A 23,785-nucleotide genomic window follows, 5' to 3' on the forward strand; every position below is an offset into this window, starting at 1 on the left:
TCAGGCAACAAAACAGCAGACCAGTCCAAAAATTAACAGAGAAATATGGAAAGTGATATAGCCCAACGGGATCTTGCCAAGGTCTCACATTACTGGTAGTCTAGAAAGTTGTACGCATATGCAAGAATGTACTTATTCAGAAGACTGTATATCTGTTGTTCCACCAGATATATCTGTTGTTCCACCAGATGTACAGATACAATCCCCCTAACAACCACAAAGAGAGGGCAATAACTAGCAAACTACTCATTTCTAGTTAACCATGAGGCCTCATGAACATAGAGAATTAAAAAAAAAAAATCAGACTTATAATCTCCTGACTTTGAAACTATTACCCAGCAAATGTATATATCCCATGTCAAAGAGTAAATACCTTACTAGCTCAAAGGTTTAAACAATCTCCAATCACTGGCTGATGACTACTTATAGTAACCCAGTGAAATTCCTAGAATGCCAGGCTTAAAAATAGAAAAGAGAATTTTTTTTTTTTTTTTTAATGAGCAGAGAAATCAGAGGGCACACGAAAGAGACATCACAAAATTAGTCGAGGCAAGTCAATAAACAAATAAACCTGCAACAACAACCATCTCCTGGGGGAGAAGAAATCAAAATCCAAAGTTGCTGCAATATATTAAACAAAATGTCCAATTTACAACAAACAACTATGACACATGCAAAGCACACAGAAATAAAAATAGTCAATAGAAACTATATTTGAAGGAGATCAAATGCAGGGCTTGGTACACAAAGACTTCAAAACATCAATTCCAAATATGTTCAAAGAAATAAGGGAAACCATATACAAAATTTTTTTTTTTTTTTTTGAGATGGAGTCTCACCTTGTCACCCAGAGTGGAGTGCAATGGTGTGATCTCAGCTCACTGCCATCTCTGCCTCCCAGGTTCCAATGATTCTCCTGCCTCAGCCTCCCGAATAGCTGGGATTACAGGCACCCGCCACCACACCCAGCTAATTTTTGTATTTTTAGTAGGGATGGGGTTTCACCATGTTGGCCAGGCTGGTCTCGAACTCCTGACCTCAAGTGATCCACCCACCTCGGCCTCCCAAAGTGCTGGGATTACAGGCATAAGCCACTGCATCCGGCCTCAATTAGAAAATGTCAATAAAAAGAAATTACAGAAAAAATGAAAATTTTGGAATTGAAAGTACAATCAACAAAATAAAAAATTCACTAGAAGTGCTCAGCAGCAGATTTGACTTGGCAAAAGAATCAGTGAATTCAAATCCAAATATATCATAGTCAAACTACAGAAAGCCAGGGACAAAAAAAAAGCTGAGAGCAGAAAGACAAAAACAATTTTTCAGGTACAAGGAAACTTTTAGTAGATTAACACCTAATTTCTCCAAGAATTCTATATCCAGCAAAATTATCCTTCAATAATGCAAGCAAATTAAAAGACACTGAAATAAAGAATAAGATAATTGATTCCTAGCAGAATATTAACAGAAGTTCATTAGACTGAAAGGAAGTAGCAATAGATGATAAAACAAATTCACACAACAAAACAATACAGGTAATTATGTTGGTGACTGGTAAAGGACATTATAAATGCTTTGTTCTCCCGTGTTCTTCTGATTTAAAAGGAAACTGCGTAAAACAATAATGATAAAATTGTATTGTTTGACTTTTAACAAGTGAAGATGCAATATATGTGACTATAACAGCACAAGCAGCAGAAGAAAATGGAGTTATAGTAGGGAAATGTTCTCTATTTTAATATAATAAAGTTATCAATAATCTCAAGTAGTTTGCAGTAAATCAGATGCATATTATAATCCCCCAAGCAACCACAAAGAAAATAATTCAGGCCAGGCGCAGTGGCTCACATCTGTAATCCCAGCACTTTGGGAAGCTGAGGCAGGCGGATCACGAGGTCAGGAGATCGAGACCATCCTGGCTAACATGGTGAAACCCCGTCTCTACTAAAAATACAAAAAAAAAAAAAAAAAAATTAGCTGGACTTGGTTGCGGGTGCCTGTAGTCCCAGCTACTCAGGAGGCTGAGGCAGGAGAATGGCATGAACCCGGGAGGTGGAGCTTGCACTGAGTCGAGATCACGCCACTGCACTCCAGCCTGGGCAACAGATCAAAAAAAAAAAAAAAAAAGAAAGAAAGAAAATAATTCAAAAGTAATTTGAAAGTCAATAAAGCAATTAAAATAGAACATCGAAAAATATCAATTTATTACAAAAGAAATTAATAAGAGTATCTGAGGAACAAAACAGACATGAGGCACACAGAAAATAATAGCAAAATGATAAATGTAAATTCAATCACATGAATAAAAATTAGAGGTGAACAGATTAAAAACTTCAATCAAAATGGAACCCAATGCTCATCTCCTCCACAAAGAAAAACCAAAACAACAAATAGAGCACTTTGAGTTGAATGTCTATGGGAGAACAATGGAACTCATCAGGAAGTAATGAAGTTCTTCTGAGGCACAGAAAACTCCACAGGTCAGCATAAAGACGAAAGGAGAGCACCTGGCCAAGACCAGCCTGGAGCCAGAAGGGGCTCCCCATTGATGAGAAAAGTTAAGCAAGACATCCTCAGCAGTCCCCATGACCACTGTGGATACTTGCAATCCAAGCTACAGGGCAGCTCCACAGTCCTCACAAGCCCTGAGTCCAGTATAGCGAGCTGCCTGAGGTCCATAAGGCTGGATTGCTCCAGAAAGAGAATTCACATTTGATCCACTGAATTCCCCAGGATCCAAGCTGCTGCAGTACTATATCATTTGGAGAATGAAGCAACTGCTAGAGTGCATTCTGCCTTGGGGCTCAATAGCCCTGGCATCTCTACATCCCTTGGACCCTGTAATCAGAAAATGGCAGCTGAGAAATAGCAGCCATTTCTCAGGGACTAAGGACCAGCCTGCCTAGCATTCCTCACCCCAAGCAAAGCCACACCACTGCCTCCACAAACACCCACAGTCTAGCCCACTGAGGCACTCACAGAAAATGCTGATATTGATGACAGCTGAAGAATTCACATAGAAATTACATTACTGCACCCAATCAGGAAAAAAGCCCAGGCACCCTACTCAACCAATACTGAAGTCAAATCTACAGGAAAAAGTTTTTTCCTATGAAAACTACTTCATAAAATTGGCAGAGGTGGTTGTTCTACCAGATAAACAGATATCAAGCTAGGGACACAAGAAACATGAAAAGGCATGGAAACATGACACCTCAAAGGAACACATAATTCTCTAATAACATACCCCAAGGAAAACAAACCAATAAAATACCTGAAAAGGAATTCACAGTAATTTCTTAAGGAAACTCAGTGAAATACAAAAGAATACGGATAGTTAATTCAACAAAATCAGAAAAACAAGTCATGATCTGAATGAGAAATTCAACAGATATATGCCATAAAAAAGAACCAAACAGAAATCTTAGCATTGAAGAAGTCAATGAATAAAATTTAAAAATACAAATGAAAGTTTCAGCAATACACGAGATCAAGCAGAAGAATTTGCGAACTTGAACATAAGTCTTTTGAAATATAGTAAATCTTCACCTAACATCATCAGTGGGTTCTTGGAAACTGTGATTTAAATGAAACAACATGTAACAAAACTAATTTCACGGCCTGGCACGGTGGCTCACACCTGTAATCCCAGCACTTTGGGAGGCCGAGATGGGCGGATCACGAGGTCAGGAGATCGAGACCATCCTGGCTAACACGGTGAAACCCCGTTTCTACTAAAAAAGTACAAAAAAATTAGCCAGGCGTAGTGGCAGGTGCCTGTAGTCCCAGCTACTGGGGAGGCTGAGGCAGGAGAATGGCATGAACCTGGGAGGCGGAGCTTGCAGTGAGCCAAGACCGCGCCACTGCACTCCAGCCTGGGAGACAGAGCAAGACTCTGTCTCAAAAAAAAACTAATTTCACCTAGGCTAACTGATATAAACAAAAGTTCCTACAGCCTATGTCTAGTCACAAAAACATGACCAATATTTTAAAGAGCCAAACCACTTCTAATATCAAATACTGAAATAGATGTAGGCTATATGTACATTTAAGAAAGATTAATGAAATTATTAAATTAGTATCAATTATTGCATTATTAATAAAATTAAGATTAATAAATATTTACCAAATTTATGGTCAATTGGTGAATGACAGCAGTCACAATGGTTGTGAATGAAATCATGAAACAAATGTTCGGAAAGTGAAAAGAGGAGCATCTTCTAATGCCACACAGTTAAAAAACAAGGAATACTGTGAGATCACTGCTCTCTGAATGCATCATATATTGTGCATCTGTATGATTATCATATACTTTATGAATTTTTATTGTATAGTATCATGCGATTGTTCATTTTCCAACCTGCTTATTCCAGTTGCGTGTCACAGGTGGCTGAAGCCTATCCAGCCACTCAGGGTAAAAAGTAGAAACCAGTTTTGGACAGGACACCATTACATCACAGTTCACACACACACACACACTCACTCACTGATACTGGGACAATTTAGACATACCAGTTAACCAAATATTCACATCTTTGGTAAGCAGAAGGAAACCAGACTATCCGGAGAAAACCCATGCAGATATGGGGAGAACAAGCAAACTCCATAAAGACTGAGGGCCTGACCAAAAATCATTTTTGTCTCAGCAACATTATAACTAAACAATGCTGAACATTATTTTGAGGTCCTCCTGTACCCGGGTTAGCCAAAAAAAAAAACAACGAAACAAGTAAAAAACAGACAATTAAAAAGAATGAGAAGAAAGCCTACAGGGCCTGAGGGATACTATTAAGTTAAAAAAAAAAAAAAAAAGCATGTATTTTTGGAGGTCCAGGGGAAGAGAACAGACAAGGCATATAAAACCTATTTAAATAAATAATAGCTGAAAACATCTCAAGTCACAGGAGAAATATAAACATCCAGGTCCAGGAAGCTCCAAGTTTCCCAAATAGACTCAAGTTTCCCAAATAGACTCAACCCAAAAAGGTCCTCTCAGGATACACTATAGTCAAACTGAGAAAAGATGAACATTACAGTGAAACTGTCAAAATTCAAACACAAACAGAATTTTTAAAATAGGAAAAGTGTGAAGTAACACATAAGGGACTCTCCATAAGACTAACAGCAGATTTCTCAGCAGAAACATAGGCCAAGAGACAATGAGATGCCATATTCGAAATGTTGAAAGAAAACAAACTGTTAGCCAAGATTACCATATCTAGTAAATCTACCCTTCAGAAATGAAGGAAAAATAAAATCTTTCCCAGAGAAGCAAAAAATGAGGTAATTAATCACCACTAGACTGAAAGGACAAGAAATGATTAGGGGAATCCTAGAACTGAAAGCGAACAGACTATAACTACCATCATGAAAACATGCAGAAGTGTCAATCTCACTGATGAAGCAGATTCACAAATGAGAAAGAGAAGTAAAAATTATCACCACAGAAACCACCAAACTGCAAAGATAAACAATAAGAAACTAAGGAAGAAAGAATGGATATATATTTTAAAGAAACAAAAGGGAATTAGCAAAATGACAAGAGAAATTCCTCACCTATCAATAATAACCTTGAATGTAAACAAATAAAAATGCCAAATTAAAAACTATAATCCCCAATTAAAAGCTATAAACTGGATGAATGGATTAACAAAAAACAAGACCGGGCTGGCCAGGGTGGCTCACACCTGTAATCCCAGCACTTTGGGAGGCCAAGGCAGGCAAATCACCTGAGGTCAGGAGTTTAAGACCAGCCTGGCCAACGTGGTGAAACCCCATCTCTAAAAAAATACAAAAATTAGCTGGGCATGATGGTGGATGCCTGTAATGCCAGCAACTTGGGAGGCTGACGCGGGAGAATCACTTGAACCTGGGAGGCAGAGGCTGCAGTGAGCCAAGATTGCACCACTGCACTCCAGCCTGGTGACAGAGTGAGGTGGGGAAGTTGGGGCGGGGCGGGGCGGGCAAGCAGGGAAACAAGACCCGACTATACGCTGCCTATAAGAAACTCACTTCTGTAAACATATACATAAACTTAAAATGAAGAAATGAAAAAAGTTCCACCAAAAATGAATAGGAGTAGCTATCCTTATATCAGAAAAAATATACTTTAAGTCACAAACTGTATAAGGAGACAAAGAAGGTCATTATATAATAATAATAATGAAGTCAATTTGACAAGCATCTATAACAACTATAAATATATACACACTCACTACTAGAGCACTCAGATAAAGCAAATATTATTGGATATAAAGAGAGAGATAAACTCCATTACAATAATAATTGGGGACTTTAACACCCCACTCACAGCACTGAACAGATCACTGGCAGAAAATCAGTCAAAAATATCAAATTTCAATTGCACTTTAGACCAAATAGACGTAACATATTTACAGAACAACAGCTGCAGAATACATTCTTGCCACTAGCACACAAAAAAAATTCTCCAAAAATTTTAAAAGTCAAAGTCATATCAAGTTTCTTTTCTAACCACAATAGAATAAAACTAAAAATCAGTAACAAGTAAACTTTGGAAACTGTACAAATACATGAAAATTGAACAGCATGCTCTTGAATAACCAATGGATCAATAAAAAAAGTGAACAAGAAATTTTAAAATTTCTTGAAACAAATGAAAATAGAAATACAACATAGTAAATCCTATGGAATATAGCAAAAACAGTACAAACAGTTTTTAGCATTAAACAGTTGTATCAAGAAGTTGAAAGATTTCAAATAAACAACCTAACGATGCATGTCAAGGACCTAGAAAAGCAAGAACAAAACAAACACAAAATTAGTAGAAGGAAAGATATTATGAGGATCAGAACAAAATAAATGAAATAGACACCAAACAATACAAAGGATCAACAAAATGAAAAGCTGGTTTTTTGAAAAGATAAACAAAATCAGCAAACTATTACACAGACTAAGAAAAAAAGAGACCAAACCACAGAAACACAAAGGATCATTAGTGACTATTATGAACAAATACACACCAATAAATAAGTGAACCTAGAGAACACAAATAAATTCCCAGACACATAATCTACCAAGATTGAACCAAGAAGAAAGAGAAAACCTGAACAGTCCAATAACGAGTAAGAGGATTGAACCAGTAATAAAATCATCAACAAAGAAAAGCCTGGGACTGAATGGCTTCACTACTGAATTCCACTAAACTTTTTAAAAAGAATACCAATTCTTCTCAAACTATTCCAAAAAAACTGAAGGATAGAAAATCCTTCCCTCAAGCCTGTAATCCCAGCACTTTGGGAGGCCGAGACGGGTGGATCACAAGGTCAGGAGATCGAGACCATCCTGGCTAACATGGTGAAACCCCGACTCTACTAAAAAATACAAAAAACTAGCCGGGCGAGGTGGCGGGCGCCTGTAGTCCCAGCTACTCGGAAGGCTGAGGCAGGAGAATGGCTGAACCCGGGAGGCGGAGCTTGCAGTGAGCTGAGATCTGGCGACTGCAGTCCAACCTGGGCGACACAGCGAGACTCCGTCTCAAAAAAAAAAAAAAAAAGAAAATCCTTCCTAGCTCGTTCTACAAGGCCAATATTACCCTAATAACAAAACCAAACAAAGAAACAACAGAAAAAGAAAACAAGACAATATGCCTGATGAACACAGATGCAAAATCCTCAACAAAATACTAGCAAACCAAATCCAATAGCACAGCAAAATGATTATACACCATAATTAAATGGGATTTATCCCAGGAATGCAAGAATGGGACAAAAAGCTTTTCCTCTAAGAACTGGAAAAAGACAAAATGCCCATTTTCACCAGTCTTATTCAACATAGTACTGAAGTCCTAGCCAGAGTAATTAAGCAAGGGAAAAAAAATTTTTTGAACAGGGATCCAGATTGGAAAAGAAAAAGTCAAACTGTCCGTATTTGCAGATGACATGATCTCACAAGCAGAAATACCTAAAGACTCTATCAAAAAACTCTTAGAACTGATAAATTCAGTAAAGTTACAGGATACAAAAATCAACATATAAAAATCAGTAGTGTTTCCTAGGACAATAACAAACTAGCTGAAAAAGAAATCAAGACAGCAATCCCATTTCCAATAGCTACAAAAAATAAAATACCTAGGAATAAATTTAACTAAGGAGGTAAAAGATCTCTACAAAAAAAGTGACAGAACACTGGTGAAAGAAACAGAGGAAGACACAAAGAAATTAGAAAGACATTTCATGTTCACATATTGGAAAAATTGTTGTTAAAATGACCCAAAAAGATCTACAGATTCAATGTAATTCCTACTAAATTACCAATGCTATTCTTTACAGGTACATAACAAGCAAAGATAAAATCTGTATTTGGCTACAAGACTCTGAATAGTCAAAGCAATTCTGAACAACAGAATAAATCTGCAAGCATCACAATTTCTGACTTCAAAATAAACTACAAAGCTATAGTAATCAAAACAACATGGTACTTATATAAGAACAGACATACAAACCAGGAGAACAGAATAGCAAAACCAAAAATAAACCCACATATTTAAATCCAATGGATTTTTAACAAAGGCATGAAGAACACACATTAGGGAAAGGACAGTCTCTCCAATCAATGGTGCCATGAAAACTGGATATCCATAAGCAGAAGAGTGACACTTGATCCCAATCTCTCACCATATACAAAAATCAACTCAAGATGGACTAAAGACTTAAATGTAATTCCTGGAACTATGGAACTACTAGAAGAAAACACAAGAGAAAATGCTTTGGGACTTTGGTCTAGACAAATATTTTATTGTATAAGAGGCTAATATCCATAATATACAAGGAACTCAACTCAATAGCACACATGCACGCACGCGCACACACACACACACTCACACACACCCACAGAGACACTCCAATTTTAAAATGGGCAATTGCTCTGAGTAGACATTTCTCAAAAGGTGACATATAAATGGCCAACAGGTATATGAAAAATGTTCAACATCACTAATCATAGGGAAAATGTAAATAAAAACCACAACAAAGTATCATATCAGTTAGAACAGCTATTACCGAAACAAACAAACAAACAAAATACGGTGAGGATATAAAGAAAAGAAAACACTTACACACTTGGTGGGGAATGTACATTAGTAGCCATTTTGAAAAACACCATAAAAGTTCCTTAAAAAGCTGAAAATAGAACTAGATATAATCCAGCAATCCCACTACTGGGTGTACCTACAAATAAAATTAGTATGATAAAGAGATACCTTGTACTCCCATGTTTATTGCAGCTCTATACACAATAGCAAAGATATGGAATCAACCTACCTATCCATCTACAAAGGAATGATGGATAAAGAAAATGTGGTATAGGATGGGTGTAGTAGCTCACACCTCTAATCCCAGCACCTTGGGAGGCAGAGGCAGGCAGATCACGAGGTCAGGCATTCGAGACCAGCCTGGCCAATATGGTGAAACCCCATCTCTACTAAAAATACAAAAATTAGTCGGTGTGGTGGCGTGCACCTGTAGTCCCAGCTACTTGGGAGGCTGAGGCAGAAGAATCGCTTGAACCCAGGAGGCAGAGGTTGCAGTGAGCCGAGATTGCACCACTGCACTCCACCCTGAGCAACAGAGGAAGACTCTGTCTCGAAAAAAAAAAAAGAAAAGAAAATGTGGTGTGTACGCACAATGGAATACTATTATGCCAAAAAAAAAAAAAAAATCTTGTCCTTTGCAGCAACATGAATGGAAATGAAAGTCATTATGTTATGTGAAATAAGTCAAGCACAGAAAGACAAATATTGCATATTCTCACTCATACACAGGGCTGGAAAAGTTGATATCATAGAAGTAGAGAGTATAACAGTGGTTACTAGATACTAGGAAGGTAAAGAAAAAATGGGGAGTATGAAACATTATACTGGGAGATACAAAATTATAGCTGGACCAGAGGCTGAGAAGGGTAGAGCCGGTGGAAGGGGCAAGGAGGAGAGATGGTTAGTGGGTACCAAAACAATAGAATTAGTAAGACCTAGTATTTGATAGCACAACAGGGTGACTATAGTCATTAATAATTTAATTATACATTTTTGAATAAGTAAAAGAGTACAATTAGGTCATCTGTAACATCAAGAATGCTTGAGGGAATGGATATCCCATTTTACATGATGTGATTATTAAACATTGCATGCCCATATTAAAACATCTCATGTACATCATAAATATATAGACCTACCAAGTACACACTAAAATTAAAAGCAAAAATCAAAAAAGAACTACAAAAAAACTTACAGTTGGATGAGAGGAATAAGTTATAGTGTTCTATAGCACTGTAGAGTGACTACAGTTAACAATAATTTACTGTAGATTTTCAAATAGCTAGAAGAGAGGATTTTGAATGTTCCCAATATGAAGAAATGATATACGTCTGAGGTGATGAATATGCTAACTACCTTGATTTGATCATTACACATTATATACATGTATCAAAGTATCACTCTGTGCCCTATAAACATATATAATTATTATATGTCAATTTTTAAAAGGCAAAGATTATCAGGCTGAATTTTAAAATATAACAAGATATAACTATATGCTCTCTAAAACAAACACATTTTAGATTCAAAAACATAGAGTTGAAAAGAAAAAGATATGCAAATAGTAACAGCAGAAAGCTGTAACAATTATACTAACATCAGACAAAAGAGACTTACTTTTTTAAAGTTACTAAAAACAAAATGCGACATTTTATAAGGATAAAAGAGTCCCTTCATGCAGAAGATATAAAACATTTATGAACATAGCAACAAACCCTTGAAATACGTATAGCAAAAACTAAGAAAATTGAAAGAACAAATAGATAATTCAACAATAACAGCAGAGACTACAATATCTTACTTACAATAGTGGACAGAATAACTGGACAGAAAGTCAACAAGGACAGAGAAGGTTTGAACAACATTATCAACCAGTTATACCTGACATCTACATATCTCTAACAACTCCATCCAGTAACTACAGCAACTGCAAAAATACATATTCGTATCAAGAGAAGTCAGAAAATAATTGATCTGGGTAAAAATGAAAACACAATATACCAAAATTTATGGGATGCAGCTAAAGAAATTCACAGCTGTAAATGTCTGCAACAGGAAAAAAAGCCAGCCTGGGCAACATACAAGACCTTGCCTCTACAAATAATTTTTTTTTTAATTAGCCAGGAGTGATAGTACATGTATGTGGTCCTAGCTACTTGGGAGGCTGAGGTAAGAGCATCACCTGAGCCCATGTGGTCGAAGCTGCAGTGAGTAATGATCAACACTGCACTCTAGCCTGGGCCTTGTCCAAAAAGAAAAAGAAAAGCAGAAAGAAAGAGATCTCAAATCAATAATCTAAATGTCCACCTTGAGAGTAGAAAAACAAAATCAAACCCAACCCAAAACAAGGAGAAAGAGGGACCACAATAACAAAAAGAAAAAGAAAAACAGAGGGACACTCTTCAGAATGATTTGTTTCAAGTATATTAAACAATGAGATGTCATGATACTAAATATGTATACACTTAATAACATAACTTTAAGATATATAAAGTGAAAACTGACAAAACTAAAAATGAGAAATAGACAAATCCCCAATCATAACTGGAGGTTATACCTCCAGCTATGGCTATATTTGCAGACATACCTCAACATCTAGTAGCTGACAGAATAAGCAAACAATGAAAAGCCATACGGATTTATAAGATTTGAAGAACTCTAATGACCAATTTCTGGTAAGTGATATTTACAGAACGCTACAGCAACAAGTGCAGAATACACACTTTTTATCAATTGCACATGAAACACAGAAACAGACTATATATTAATTTATACATTTTAATAAGTTAAAATCGTACAGACAATGTGCTGCTGACCACAGTGGAATTAAATAGAAATCAGTAACAGAAAGATAATTAATAAATTCCTAAATATTTAGAAATTAAGCAATATACTTCTAAGTAAGCCAAATAATAACCCAATAATCAAAGAAATCAAAATGGAAATTATAAAATTTTTTTAACTTAATGAAAAGACAATATGAAATCCCACGTGATAGTGCTAAATATATGGTTAGAGAAAAAAATTACAGCATTACATATATGTATTTCAGTAGAAAAAGACTGAAAAAAAAGCAATGACTTAAGTTTCCAACTCAGGAAACTAGAAAAAAGAAAAGTAAATGGAATCCAAAAAAAGTGAAAGAAATTATAAAAATAATAACAAAAATAAATGACAAAGCACAAGTACAACTCAAAAAAGAATCAACGAAAACAAAAATTAGTTCTTTGAAAATATTAATAAAATTAGTAAGACCCTAGCAATATTGATTTAAAAAATACAAATTACCAGCATCAGGCATGAGAAGAAGATATCACTGCAGATCCTACAGATAAATTTTTTTTTTTTTTTTTTTTTTTTTTTTTTTTTTTTTTAGAGTATGCCTCTGTCTAATAAACACCAGCCTGGGCATAAGGCGCTCACGTCTATAATCCCAACACTTTGGGAGGCTGAGGTTGGAAGGTCATTTGAGCCCAGGAGTTTGAGACCAGCCTGGGAAACATCGCGAGACCTTGTCTCTACAAAAATTATAAAAATTATTCGGAAATGGTAGCACTGGCACTCAGAGGAAGCAGAGGTGGGAAGGCAGCTTGAGCCTGAGAGGTCAAGACTGCAGTGAGCTGTGATCATGCCACTGCACTCCAGCCTGTGCAACAGAGTGAGACTTTGTCTCAAAAAATAAAAATTAAAAAAAAAAACAGTAAACAACAAAAAACCCAACTTTACTCCTTACATGTAACAATTTAGAGCAGGGCAGCAAACTTTTTCAGTACAGATGGAGACAGTAAATACGTTAGGCTTTTGCAAGCCACGCAGTCTCTGTCCTAGCTACTTAATTCTGCTGTTTTAGGGTAAAAGCAGCCACAGACAATAAACAAAATGAGTAGCTATGTTTCAATAAAACTGTATTTACAAAAGCAGGCCCAGGACACAGTTTGCTGATCCCGAATTTTCAAAAAATAGGGAAATTCCTTGAAAGATACAATTAACCAAAACTGACAACAGCAGAAATAAAAGTCTAAATGATCCTACATATCTTAAATTAAATCAGCAGTTTATAACTTTACATCATAACCCAGATGACTTCATGTTTAATTTTTCCTTAAAAAACTGAGAAGTTGGTAATCTCACACTTCCTGATTCTGAAACTCACTACAATGCTACAATAATCCAAACAGTGTGATAGTGTCATAAAGGCAGACATATAAATCAATGGAATAGTATTGAGAGCCCAGAAATAAACCCTCACATCTATGGTCAAATGATTTTTGAGAAGGGTATCAAGACCATTCAGTGTGAAAGTACAGATATCAACAAATGGTGTTGGGAAACCTGAATATCCACATTTTAAAAAAAGAGAAAGAGGTTGCGACACTACCTTATACTATGTAAGAGCAAAAAAATTAGAAGAAAACACAGGAGAAAAGCTTCATGACATTAGATTTGACAATGATTGGATATGACAGCAAAAATCCATACAATGAATGAGAAAAATAGTAAGTTGAACTTCATCAAAATTAAAAACTTTGGTGTATCAAAGGATGCTATTATAGAGTAAGATGCCACTGATAGCATGTGAGGAAACATCTGCAAATCATGTATCTGATAAGGGATTGATATCCACAATACATACAGAACTCCTATAACTCAACAACAAAAAACAAAGAACCCAATTCAAAATTGGGCAAAGGACTCAAATAGGCATTTCTCCAAAGAAGACAAACATAGCTAATAAGTACATGAGAAAAGAGGCTCAACATCACTAATCATCAGAGAAATGCAAATTAAAACCACATTGAGATATCATTTCATACCCATTAGGTTAGCTATATAAAAAAAAAAAAAAAAGTAAGACAACAAGTGTTAGTAAGGACATGGAGCACTTCGAACATTTGCACATTGCTGGTAGGAATGTAAAACAACGCAATCACTGTGGAAAACAGTATGGTGATTCCTCAAAAAATTAAACGCAGAATTATCATATGATCTAGCAATTCCATTTCTGGGTATATACCCAAATAAATTAAAAGCACAGTCTCAGGTATATTTGTACACCTACCTTCATATCAGCATTATAGCCAAAAGATGAAAGCAACCCAACTATCTATCAGTGAATAAATGAATGAACAAAATGTGGCATGTACATATAATAGATTATTTAGACTTAAAAACAAAGGACATAGTAGCATATGCTACAACATGGATAAGCTTTTTTAGACATTGTGCTAAGTGAAATATGCCAATAACAAAAGAACATTGAATGATTCCACTTATATGAGGTACTTAAAATAGTCAAATTCATACAGTCATAAAGTAGAATGGTGGTTGCAAGGGGCTGGGAAGAGAGGAAAATAGGGAGTTAGTGTCTAATGGGTACTTCCCAAATTTCAGTTTGGGAATACGAAAATATTCTAGAGATAAGTAGTAGTGATGGTTGCACAACAATGTAAACATAAGTAATATCACAGAATTGTACATTTAAAAATGGTTAAAATGGGCCAGGCATGATGGCTCATGCCTGTAATCCCAGCACTTTGGGAGGCCAAGGTGGGTGGATCACCTGAGGTCAGGAGTTTGAGATCAGCCTGGCCAACATGGTGAAACCCAATCTCTACTAAAAATACAAAAAATTAGCCAGGCATTGTGGTGGGTGCCTGTAATCCCAGCTACTGGGGAGACTGAGGCAGGAAAATTGTTTGAACCCAGGAAGCAGAGGTCTCAGTGAGCCAAGATGGCACCATTACACTCCAGCCAAGAGTGAAACTCTGTCTCAAAAAAAAAAAAAAAAAAAGTTGAGATGATAAATGTTGTATTATATATATTCTATCACAATTTTAAAAAAACTACTAACATTGATCTTAAACTGTCAGAGATTATAAAAAGAGGGAATACCTCACAAATAAATCAATAAGGCCTATACACACACACACACACACACACACACACACACATGACATTCAAAACCAGGAAACAACATTCCAAGAAAGGAAAATCATAGGCTAGTATCGCTTATAAGCAAATACACAACAAAATCAATCAAAATTTAACAAATTGAATCCAACAATATGTAAAAAAGATAATATATAATCCAGGAATTCAAGGTTAAGATTGGAAAACAATGTAATTTACCACATTAATAAAACAAAAGAGAAAAATCATGTATCAACTCATTAAATGTAATATTTGATAAAATTCAGCATTCATTTATGATTTTTAAAACTCATTGGAAAAGTAGTAATACAAGAGAATCTCAACTCAATAAAGGTTATTTATCGCTAACAACATACTTAATAGTAAAACACTGAATACTTTCCCACTGAAATTGGAAACAAAAAAGGATGTCTATTCTCATGACCTCTACTCCACATTATATAAAAGGCCCTAGCCCAGTGCAATAATGAAATAAAACGAAATAAAAGATACAAGTATTGGATAGAAACATGTAAAACTGTCATTATTTGCAGATGACATGATTGAACATGGACAATCCAAAAGAACATACCAAAAACTGTTAGACATTTTGGGCCACGGGATAGGTCAACATACTAAAACCAATTTTATCTCCCTGTACTGGTAACAAATTATTTAAAAATAGAGGGGTTTTTTTGTGTTTGTTTTTTGAGACAAAGTCTCACTCTGTCGCCCAGGCTAGAGTCCAGTGGCGCGATCTCGGCTCACTGCAACCTCCACCTTCCCAGTTCAAGTGATTCTCATGCCTCAGTGTCCCAAGTAGCTGGGATTACATGCATCAGCCACCACACCTGGCTAATTTTTGTAATTTTAGTAGAGACGAGGTTTTGCCATATCGGCCAGGCTGATCTCAAACTCCTGACCTCAAGTGATCCACCCACCTTGGCCTCCCAAAGTGCTGTGATTGATTACAAGCAAGAGCCACCACACTTAGCCAGAAAACAGGTTTTTAAAATGCTACTTAACCATCAATAAAAAGAGGTAAAATTTAATTAAATACATGCAAAATTTCTCTAAAAAGTTCAAAACATTGCTGAGAGAAATTAAAGGCCTAAAACTATGGAAAGCAATGTTTTGTACATGAATTGAAAAACTCAAAACTATGTCAACTCAATATGTTAATTCATCCAAAATCGATCTATAGATTCAATGTAATCTCAGCAAAAACACTAACAGCTTTCTTTTTTAGAAATTAATTATAAAAGTTACAAGTTGAAATTAAAATGTATATGATAGGCTGGGCATGGTGGCTCATGCCTGTAATCCCAGCACTTTGAGAGGCCAAGGCGGGTGGATCACCTGAGCTCAGGAGTTCGACCAGCCTGGCCAACATGGTGAAACCCCGTCTCTACTAAAAATACAAAAATTAGCCAGGCGTGGTGGTGCACACCTGTAATCCCAGCTACTAGGGAGGCTGCAGCAGGAGAATTTCTCCACAGGGAGGTGGAGGTTGCAATGACCCGAGATGGCACAACTGCACTCCGGCCTGGGCTATAAAGCGAGACTCTGTCTCAAAAAAAAAATAAAAAAATAAAATATATGTGGAAATACAAAGGACCTAAAATAGTTATGAAAATCTTGAAGGAGAAAAGAACAAAGTTGTACTAATTACACTGAGATACCAAGTCTTATTATAAAAGCTACAGTAACCATATGGAGTGACACAAGAATAGATAAACAGATCACTCAATAGAATAAAGACTTCAGAAACAAATCCACACACATACAGCAACCTGATTTACAGCAAAGGCTTACTGTAATTGAGTAAGGAAAGAAGAGTTCAACAAATGGTATAGATCAACTATCAGTGGAAATAAATTAATCTTTACCTCTATTACACATATGCAGAAAAACAAATTTGAGATGAATCATGGAATTTAATAAAGCTCCTAAAAGAAATATAAAAGAATATATGTTGTTGGTGTAAGCAAAGGTTTCTTAAATAAGACAAGAAAAACCCTAACCACAAGGGAAAAGATTGATAAACTGGACTTCAGTAAGATTATTAACTTTTATTCATCAAGACACCTTTATGAGTAAAGATACAAACCACAAACTGAAAGTAAATACTGCAAAACATCTATCTGGCAAAGGACTCATTTCCAAAATATATAAAGAATTCCTGGCCGGGCAAAGTGACTCACACCTGTAATCCCAGCACTTTGGGAGGCCGAGGCAGGCGGATCCCGAGGTCAGAGGATCGAAACCATCCTGGCTAACATGGTGAAACCCCGTCTCTGCTAAAAATACAAAAAATTAGCTGGGCATGGTGGTGGGTGCCTGTAGTCCCGGCTATTCAGGAGGCTGAGGCAGGAGAATGGCGTGAACCCAGGAGGTGGAGCTTGCAGTGAGCCGAGATTACGCCACTGCACTCCAGCCTGGGCAACAGAGTGAGACTCTGTCTCAAAAAAAAAAAAAAAAAAAGATTTCCTATACATCAATAAGACAGAAAATTCAATCTTTACAAAAGGAAAAAAGACTTAAGACTTCACACAAAAAAAAATAGCTAAATGGCCAATAAGAATATAAAAACGTCATTAGTCATGAGGAAAATAGAAGTTAAAATTACAATGAGATATCACTACATACCCACTGGAAAGGCTAACATTAAAATAACAAACATACCAAGTAGTAGCAAAAATGTGAAATACCTGGAATGCTCATAAGTTGTTGGTGAGACTGGAATTGATATAATCACTTTGGAAGACTATCTGGCAATACGAAATGAAAACACAGGCTAAACACAGGCCCTACCTTCTAGGTATACACCTAAGAGAAATTAATACTTATCTTACCAAGACAGATGTACTGGAATGTTCATGGAAGCTTTCTTCACCAGCCACAAATATTAAAAACCCAAGTGTCCATCAAAAGGACACTTTTTTAATGTGTAAGTAAATTGTGGAATCTTTATGCAATGGAATAGTACTGACAATACGAAAAACAAACTCTTCTAACAACAGGGGTTAATCTTAGAAAGGTTGAAAGAAAAAAGCCAAACATAAGTGATTCCAATTTTTTTGAGGTTCAAAACCAGGTAAAACTTATCTATGTTGACAGAAGTCATATTACCAGTCACCTCTTTTAGGAGTGGGGAGTACATCCCCCCACCCCAGATGGAGTCTCACTCTGTCGCCCAGGCTGGAGCCCAGTGGTGCAATCTCAACTCACTGTACCCTCCACCTCCTGGGTTCAAGTGATTATTGTGTCTCAGCCTATAGAGTAGATGATATTACAGGCACCCACCACCATGCCTGGCTAATTTTTGTATTTTTAGTAGAGACATGGTTTCGCCATGTTGGCCAGGCTGGTCTCGAACTCCTGACCTCATGATCTGCCCGCTTTGGCCTCCCAAAGTGCTGGGATTACAGGCATGAGCCACTGCGCCCAGCCTGGAGTACTTAATAAAAGTAAAACAGGTGAGCCTTTTGGGGTGCTGGAAACATTCTATTTTTTATTGGACAGTAGTTGCACAGGTGTAAAACATTTTTAAGTTGAGCTGTTGGCCGGGCGTGGTGGCTCACGCCTGTAATCCCAGCACTTTGGGAGGCTGAGGCAGGCGGATCATGAGGTCAGGAGATCGACACCATCCTGGATAACACGGTGAAACCCCGTCTCTACTAAAAATACAAAAAATTAGCAGGGCGTGGTGGCGGGCCCCTGTAGTCCCAGCTACTCAGGAGGCTGAGGCAGGAGAATGGCGTGAACCCGGGAGGCGGAGCTTGCAGTGAACCGAGATGGCGCCACTGCACTCCAGTCTGGGCGACAGAGCGAGACTCCGTCTCAAAAAAAAAAAAAATTGAGCTGTTACACTTGGGATTTGTGCTCATCAAAAAAAAAAAAGAAAATGAAAATACTAAGCCACTCAACTAACCTTGGAAACAGGAAAAAGAAGCAGCCAGGAGTATTATTTCTTAGTGTTAAGTCTAGACTGACTTAATAAAAGAGTAATAAAAGAGGCTGTGGACTATAACTAAAAATTATCAATAACTATCACTGTCAGATTAAGTCTTCCCTTATCTCCTAAAAATCAGTTGGTCCCTGATTCTTCTGAGCTTGCACAGATCCTCAAGTTTAACAGAATTTCTTGGCATATGTTACTAATATAGGTAATAAATGAATTAATGAATATGTGATCTTTGAAGTTAGAGTTCTTTTGCATCAGACCAATCTCATGTTAAAAGAAACTAAAACGATTAATAAAGAAGTTTCTAATTTTACTGCCATTCTCAATGTATCTACTCAACACTCTGAGGATGCTGTGGGAAATGTCATCTTTCCTCACGATCTGAACCTGGTTTTTTTGTTGTTTTTTTTTTTTATCTTTTTTTCCTCAACCCCCACCAGCCAGCCACCCTTCCTGATGACTTTCAAACCCTTCCACTGACCAAAAAGGAGAATGAGAATGTAATATTTTCCAGGCTTATACAGAATTTTGACAACATAAATTAGCACATTCATAATGCTTGAAAATTGACTAAATAGAACAATTCTGACATTAACAATGAAATCGTCTTTCTGTCAAGGCAACTTTAAGTAATCCCATTCTAATATACCGTCACCTGGGAACAAACTATTTTTAAAGATTATGCAGGTCGGGCGTAGTGGCTCACGCCTATAATCCCAGCACTTTGGGAGACCGAGGCAGGCGGCTCACCTGAGGTCAGGAGTTCAAGACCAGCCTGGCCAACATGGTGAAACCCCGTCTCTACTAAAAATACAAAAATTAGCCAGGCGTGGTGGTGCGCACCTGTAATCCCAGCTCTTAGGGAGGCTACGGCAGGAGAACTGCCTGAGCCCCAGAGGCAGAGGTTGCAGTGAGCCGAGATCACGCAGCTGCACTCGTCTGGGCGACAGAGCAAGACTCCATCTCAAAAAAAAAAAGAAAATAATGTAAAATAAGACCCCCTTGTTTCAGGGTAGTTCAAAATACATCAGTAGAAAAGTTTCGTTTTTAGAGCACAAAGTCAAGGCGTAGGATACAACAGATTACCGTCTAAACAAGTTGAAAACTGTTTCCAGTTCATGACAGCTACATAGCTTACCTGTTCCAGCACATCCAACTTTAACTCGAGCTTGCTAAGTACCACGTCTCCACCCCATAGTGAAAGCTGTAGATCTGACGGCTTTAAGTTCTTGATGTAGCGATTCACATAGCTCATTAAAATTGGAGTTACATATGACTCCAGCATCTTTTAAGGTAAGGAGTCAAAGTCGGAAGCTGAAAGGAGTAGATAGAAACGTTATAAGTCGGCGGTATAGTGAAGGAAAGAGCGTTAGTTATCTCAGGCCGAAAGCACTAAGTCCCCACCAAAGCGGCCGTTCGCCTCCTCTTAGAAGCAGAGAAAACTCAAGAGGACTCCCAGCTCCAGCTGCGACTTCCTCACAACTACGACACCCCTTGCCAAGCGAAGTAAGGGAGGAAGATGTAGTGACCAGAAGAGAGCGGGTCCCTCAGACAGGAAGAATGAAGTGAGGCGGACTGCCCTTCGGCCGTAGTAGCCCTTCACCAACCCAGCCACTCCGCTAGGCCCTCGCTTCCCGGAACCCAGCCGGATCTGCCACCATAGAACGAAAGCTAGAAGGCCCCCCCTCCCGCTCCCGCTCCCCAGCACTCCACTCTCCGCTCACACGCCAGAGTACCGCCGCGTCCCCTCCACCTCCAGGTCCCTGGCACCCACCCCCGCCGGCAGCGCTGCTCCTGTACCGCGCCACTTCCGGGTGTGCCCTACTTGGTGTTCAAAACAAAGTGTCCCTCCACGGCCGCCACTCTACGCAGCCGGACCGAATTTCTCAGGCTAGAGAAGCTACTCTGCGCCTCTTCGTGGAGAAGGACTGTTGCGTTCGGCTAGCCAGGGTCCCAGCTGCGACCCTGCTAGTTAGTATAAAGATCTAGGAGGTGTCTGAGGGGGTGGGGGGAACCGTAAAGGGGAAACACCCGAGATCCGGAAGTGGCGCTCCGGGGAAAGGGTGGCTGCGGGTGCTGGGGCCGCTGCGCGGTCGGCGGTTCCCGAGGTGGAAGTCTGTCCTGGGTGGGGAGGGTCGCTGGTTGGATGCCGAGGAAGAAACCACACCTAGCACTTAAAGCCCTGAAAAAAACAGAGGTGGTTGTCTTTCTTGAGAAATGGGAGGACTGGGAAGAGGAACTAGGTTGGGTTCACTGGGGAGGGCAGAAGCAATAGGCCGCTGGTAGGAGGAGCGAAGTAAGTGACAGATTTCAACTTAGTTCCGAGGTTTATTTGCTGGAAAGAGGGTGGATGTGGGAAGATAATTGAAGGGATTAGGACGTACACTGTTGGAGGACGCGTTTTGGCCAAATGTATAGACAAGCTCTCGCATTCTGTTATTTTCACAAAGCAATGGTGAAGTACTCCCTAGTTTGCTGATGAGGGGCGGGGGAGGGATGGTCAAAGAATATTGTGGGGAACCATAGGATTGCAGTCTGACGTGAGATTTACGGAAGCTGCGGCAATAACCAAAATGAAGACGGAATTGAGAGTTCTAGAGACAAAGTGAATATAACTGATAAGTAATGAATTCAAGAGTTGTAAGGGTCGGTGTTGGTTTTATTAGGCTGTAATGAGTGTATAAAACATTACCTTTCCGTATAATAGCTTGCAAGCTAACAAAGTCAAGAAATTCAAATATTAACTCGGAAAATATATACTGGGCTTAAAGGAATCGCATAGGACATGCTGCCCAAGTTTTGCCCAGCTTGTCTTATTTTTGATTAGCGCTGAAAAAAACACCTACCAGTGCATTTTGAAACTAGACTCCTAGTCAGGCGCGGTGATGCACACCTGTAATCCCAGCACTTTGGGAGGCCAAGGCCTCCAAATTGCTTGAGACCTGTCTGGCCAACATGGAAAAAACCTGTCTCTACAAAAATATTAGTAATACAAAAATAAGCTGAGCACGGTGCCTGTAGTGTAGTCCCTGCTACTCAGGAGGCTGAGGTGGGAGGATCACTTGAGCCCCAGAGGTGGAAGCTGCAGTGAGCCGTGATCACACCACTGCACTGCAGCCTGGGCGACAGAGTGAGACTGTCGAAAAACAAAACAAAACGAAAAAGAGAAACTAGACTTTTTTAAAAAAGTTATTCAATAACCACCCATGCCTAAAGCTCTTTCCTGGAATTCAAAATTACCATTTCTGGAAAGAGCTTCAGTAACTGCAACAGAAAAGAGGCCTGAGGATGCCAAGGTGTTTAGATTTATTTTGTTACTGAAAATAAGGAAATTAAGTTTCCCCAAAAGAGGCAGCAGCTAATTGCCAATTCAGAGCAGCTGTTCCTTCACAAGAACGCCTTAATAACTCAAATATTTGAGTATTATCAAAACTTGCCAAATTATACAAATGAATTAATTTCTTTTTTAGTTATCTGCTTCATCTGAAACACAGGTCAAAGCCATGACTTAGAGGTTTTAACATAAAGAAAATGGTTCCACTAATTGTATAGAACCTCTCAGCAGTATACAACAGTAGCTCCAGGTCTTGTCGTTTTTCTAGAGAAAAAAGGCCTAGTTTTCTCTTATGGTGATCTATTAAATAAAAACACGATATTAAGATAAATTGGCCAAATATAGGAGTAGAAATGTGGCTAAGATATTTGAACAAATAACATATGGAATGCTAAACATTTTTTGTTCTCGTATGCCATTTTTCTCCTGGAACCAACAAAAAAATGGACAAATTCCTGGCTTGGGAAAATTATCTGGGCACTGTGTTTTGGTTTAAGTTTCAAAAAATTTGTAGTTTTCAACCTGTATTCCACTGTGTCCTTTACCATAAGCAGTTAAGATAAATTTAATTCCTCTTCACTAATAGTTTCATAGCTCATTTTTTAAAATGTCAAATGGCAAGTCTTTTCCAAATCTATTATATCTTTGTATTGTAAAATTTTTCTTCCCCCCACAAATATTGTTTAAGTGTTCTCAAGACTTTGAGGCAGGTTGGTTCTGTAGAGGCAGGCCTTGTTCTTGATCTTAACAGGAAACCTTCAAGTTCCTCACCATTAAGTATGTTGTTAGCTGTAGGGTTTTTGTAGATGTTCTTTAGCAAACTAAAGCTCACTGACAGTTATTATCATAACATAGGTGTTAGATTTTGTCAAATGCTTTTTCTGCATCTATTGATATGAACATGTGATTTTTTATTCATTAGCCTGTTAATGTGATTGATCACAATAATTGATTGTTGAATATTTAACCTTGCATACTTGGGATAAGTCCCACTTGGTCAAGGCTTGTACTTCCTCTTATACATTGTTGGATTTAATCTGCTGGTATTTTGTTGAAGATTTTTGCATCTATGTTCATGAGAAATATTGGTTTGGTTTTCTTATGATGTCTTTATCTGATTTTGGTATTATAGTAAGGATGGGCTCATGAATAAGTTAGGAAGTATTCCTTTGCTTCTATTTTCTGGAAGAGATTATAGGGAATTGGTATAATTTCTTCCTTAAATGTTTGGTATTACTCACCAGCAAACCCATCTAAGCATAGTGTTTTCCACTTCAGGTTATTAACCATTGTTTCTTCATTCTGTTTTTAATTTTCTTATTTATTTCCATCTCCCTGCTTACATTTTCTAGCTGCAAGATTAAAAGATTGAAAAAGGTAGAGAAAGGCTTGTTTTTTTGTTTAGTTTTCTATTATGTGTGGTATATATATGGGATCTTCAACTACAGGGACCTGTATCCCTAACACCTCGCATATTATGTGGTACCTAATAGGTTATGACAGT

General features: G+C 37.9%; 1 protein-coding gene across 5 annotated transcripts in view; it reads right to left on the bottom strand.

Annotated features, from left to right (window-relative positions):
- The window catches only part of LOC113224964 (vacuolar protein sorting-associated protein 13B-like), a 118,204-nt gene extending 96,750 nt beyond the window's left edge, over window positions 1–21,454 (bottom strand). Inside the window, exons 1-2 of one of the 5 annotated variants that reach the window (XM_026454968.2) lie at window positions 20,722–21,454; window positions 20,086–20,261 (exon numbers count right to left, since the gene is read on the bottom strand). In XM_026454968.2, the coding sequence (XP_026310753.1) occupies window positions 20,086–20,232 (147 nt within the window). In that variant the 5' untranslated portion in view covers window positions 20,233–20,261; window positions 20,722–21,454. Of the gene's footprint in view, window positions 1–20,085; window positions 20,262–20,351 lie in introns of all 5 variants that reach the window. The other 4 variants (XM_026454967.2, XM_026454969.2, XM_026454970.1 and 1 more) reach the window with 4 other exon arrangements.
- Window positions 21,455–23,785: the final 2,331 nt, after the last annotated feature.

This window comes from Piliocolobus tephrosceles, chromosome 7 (genome assembly GCF_002776525.5).
Source record: "Piliocolobus tephrosceles isolate RC106 chromosome 7, ASM277652v3, whole genome shotgun sequence".
NCBI lineage: Eukaryota > Metazoa > Chordata > Mammalia > Primates > Cercopithecidae > Piliocolobus > Piliocolobus tephrosceles.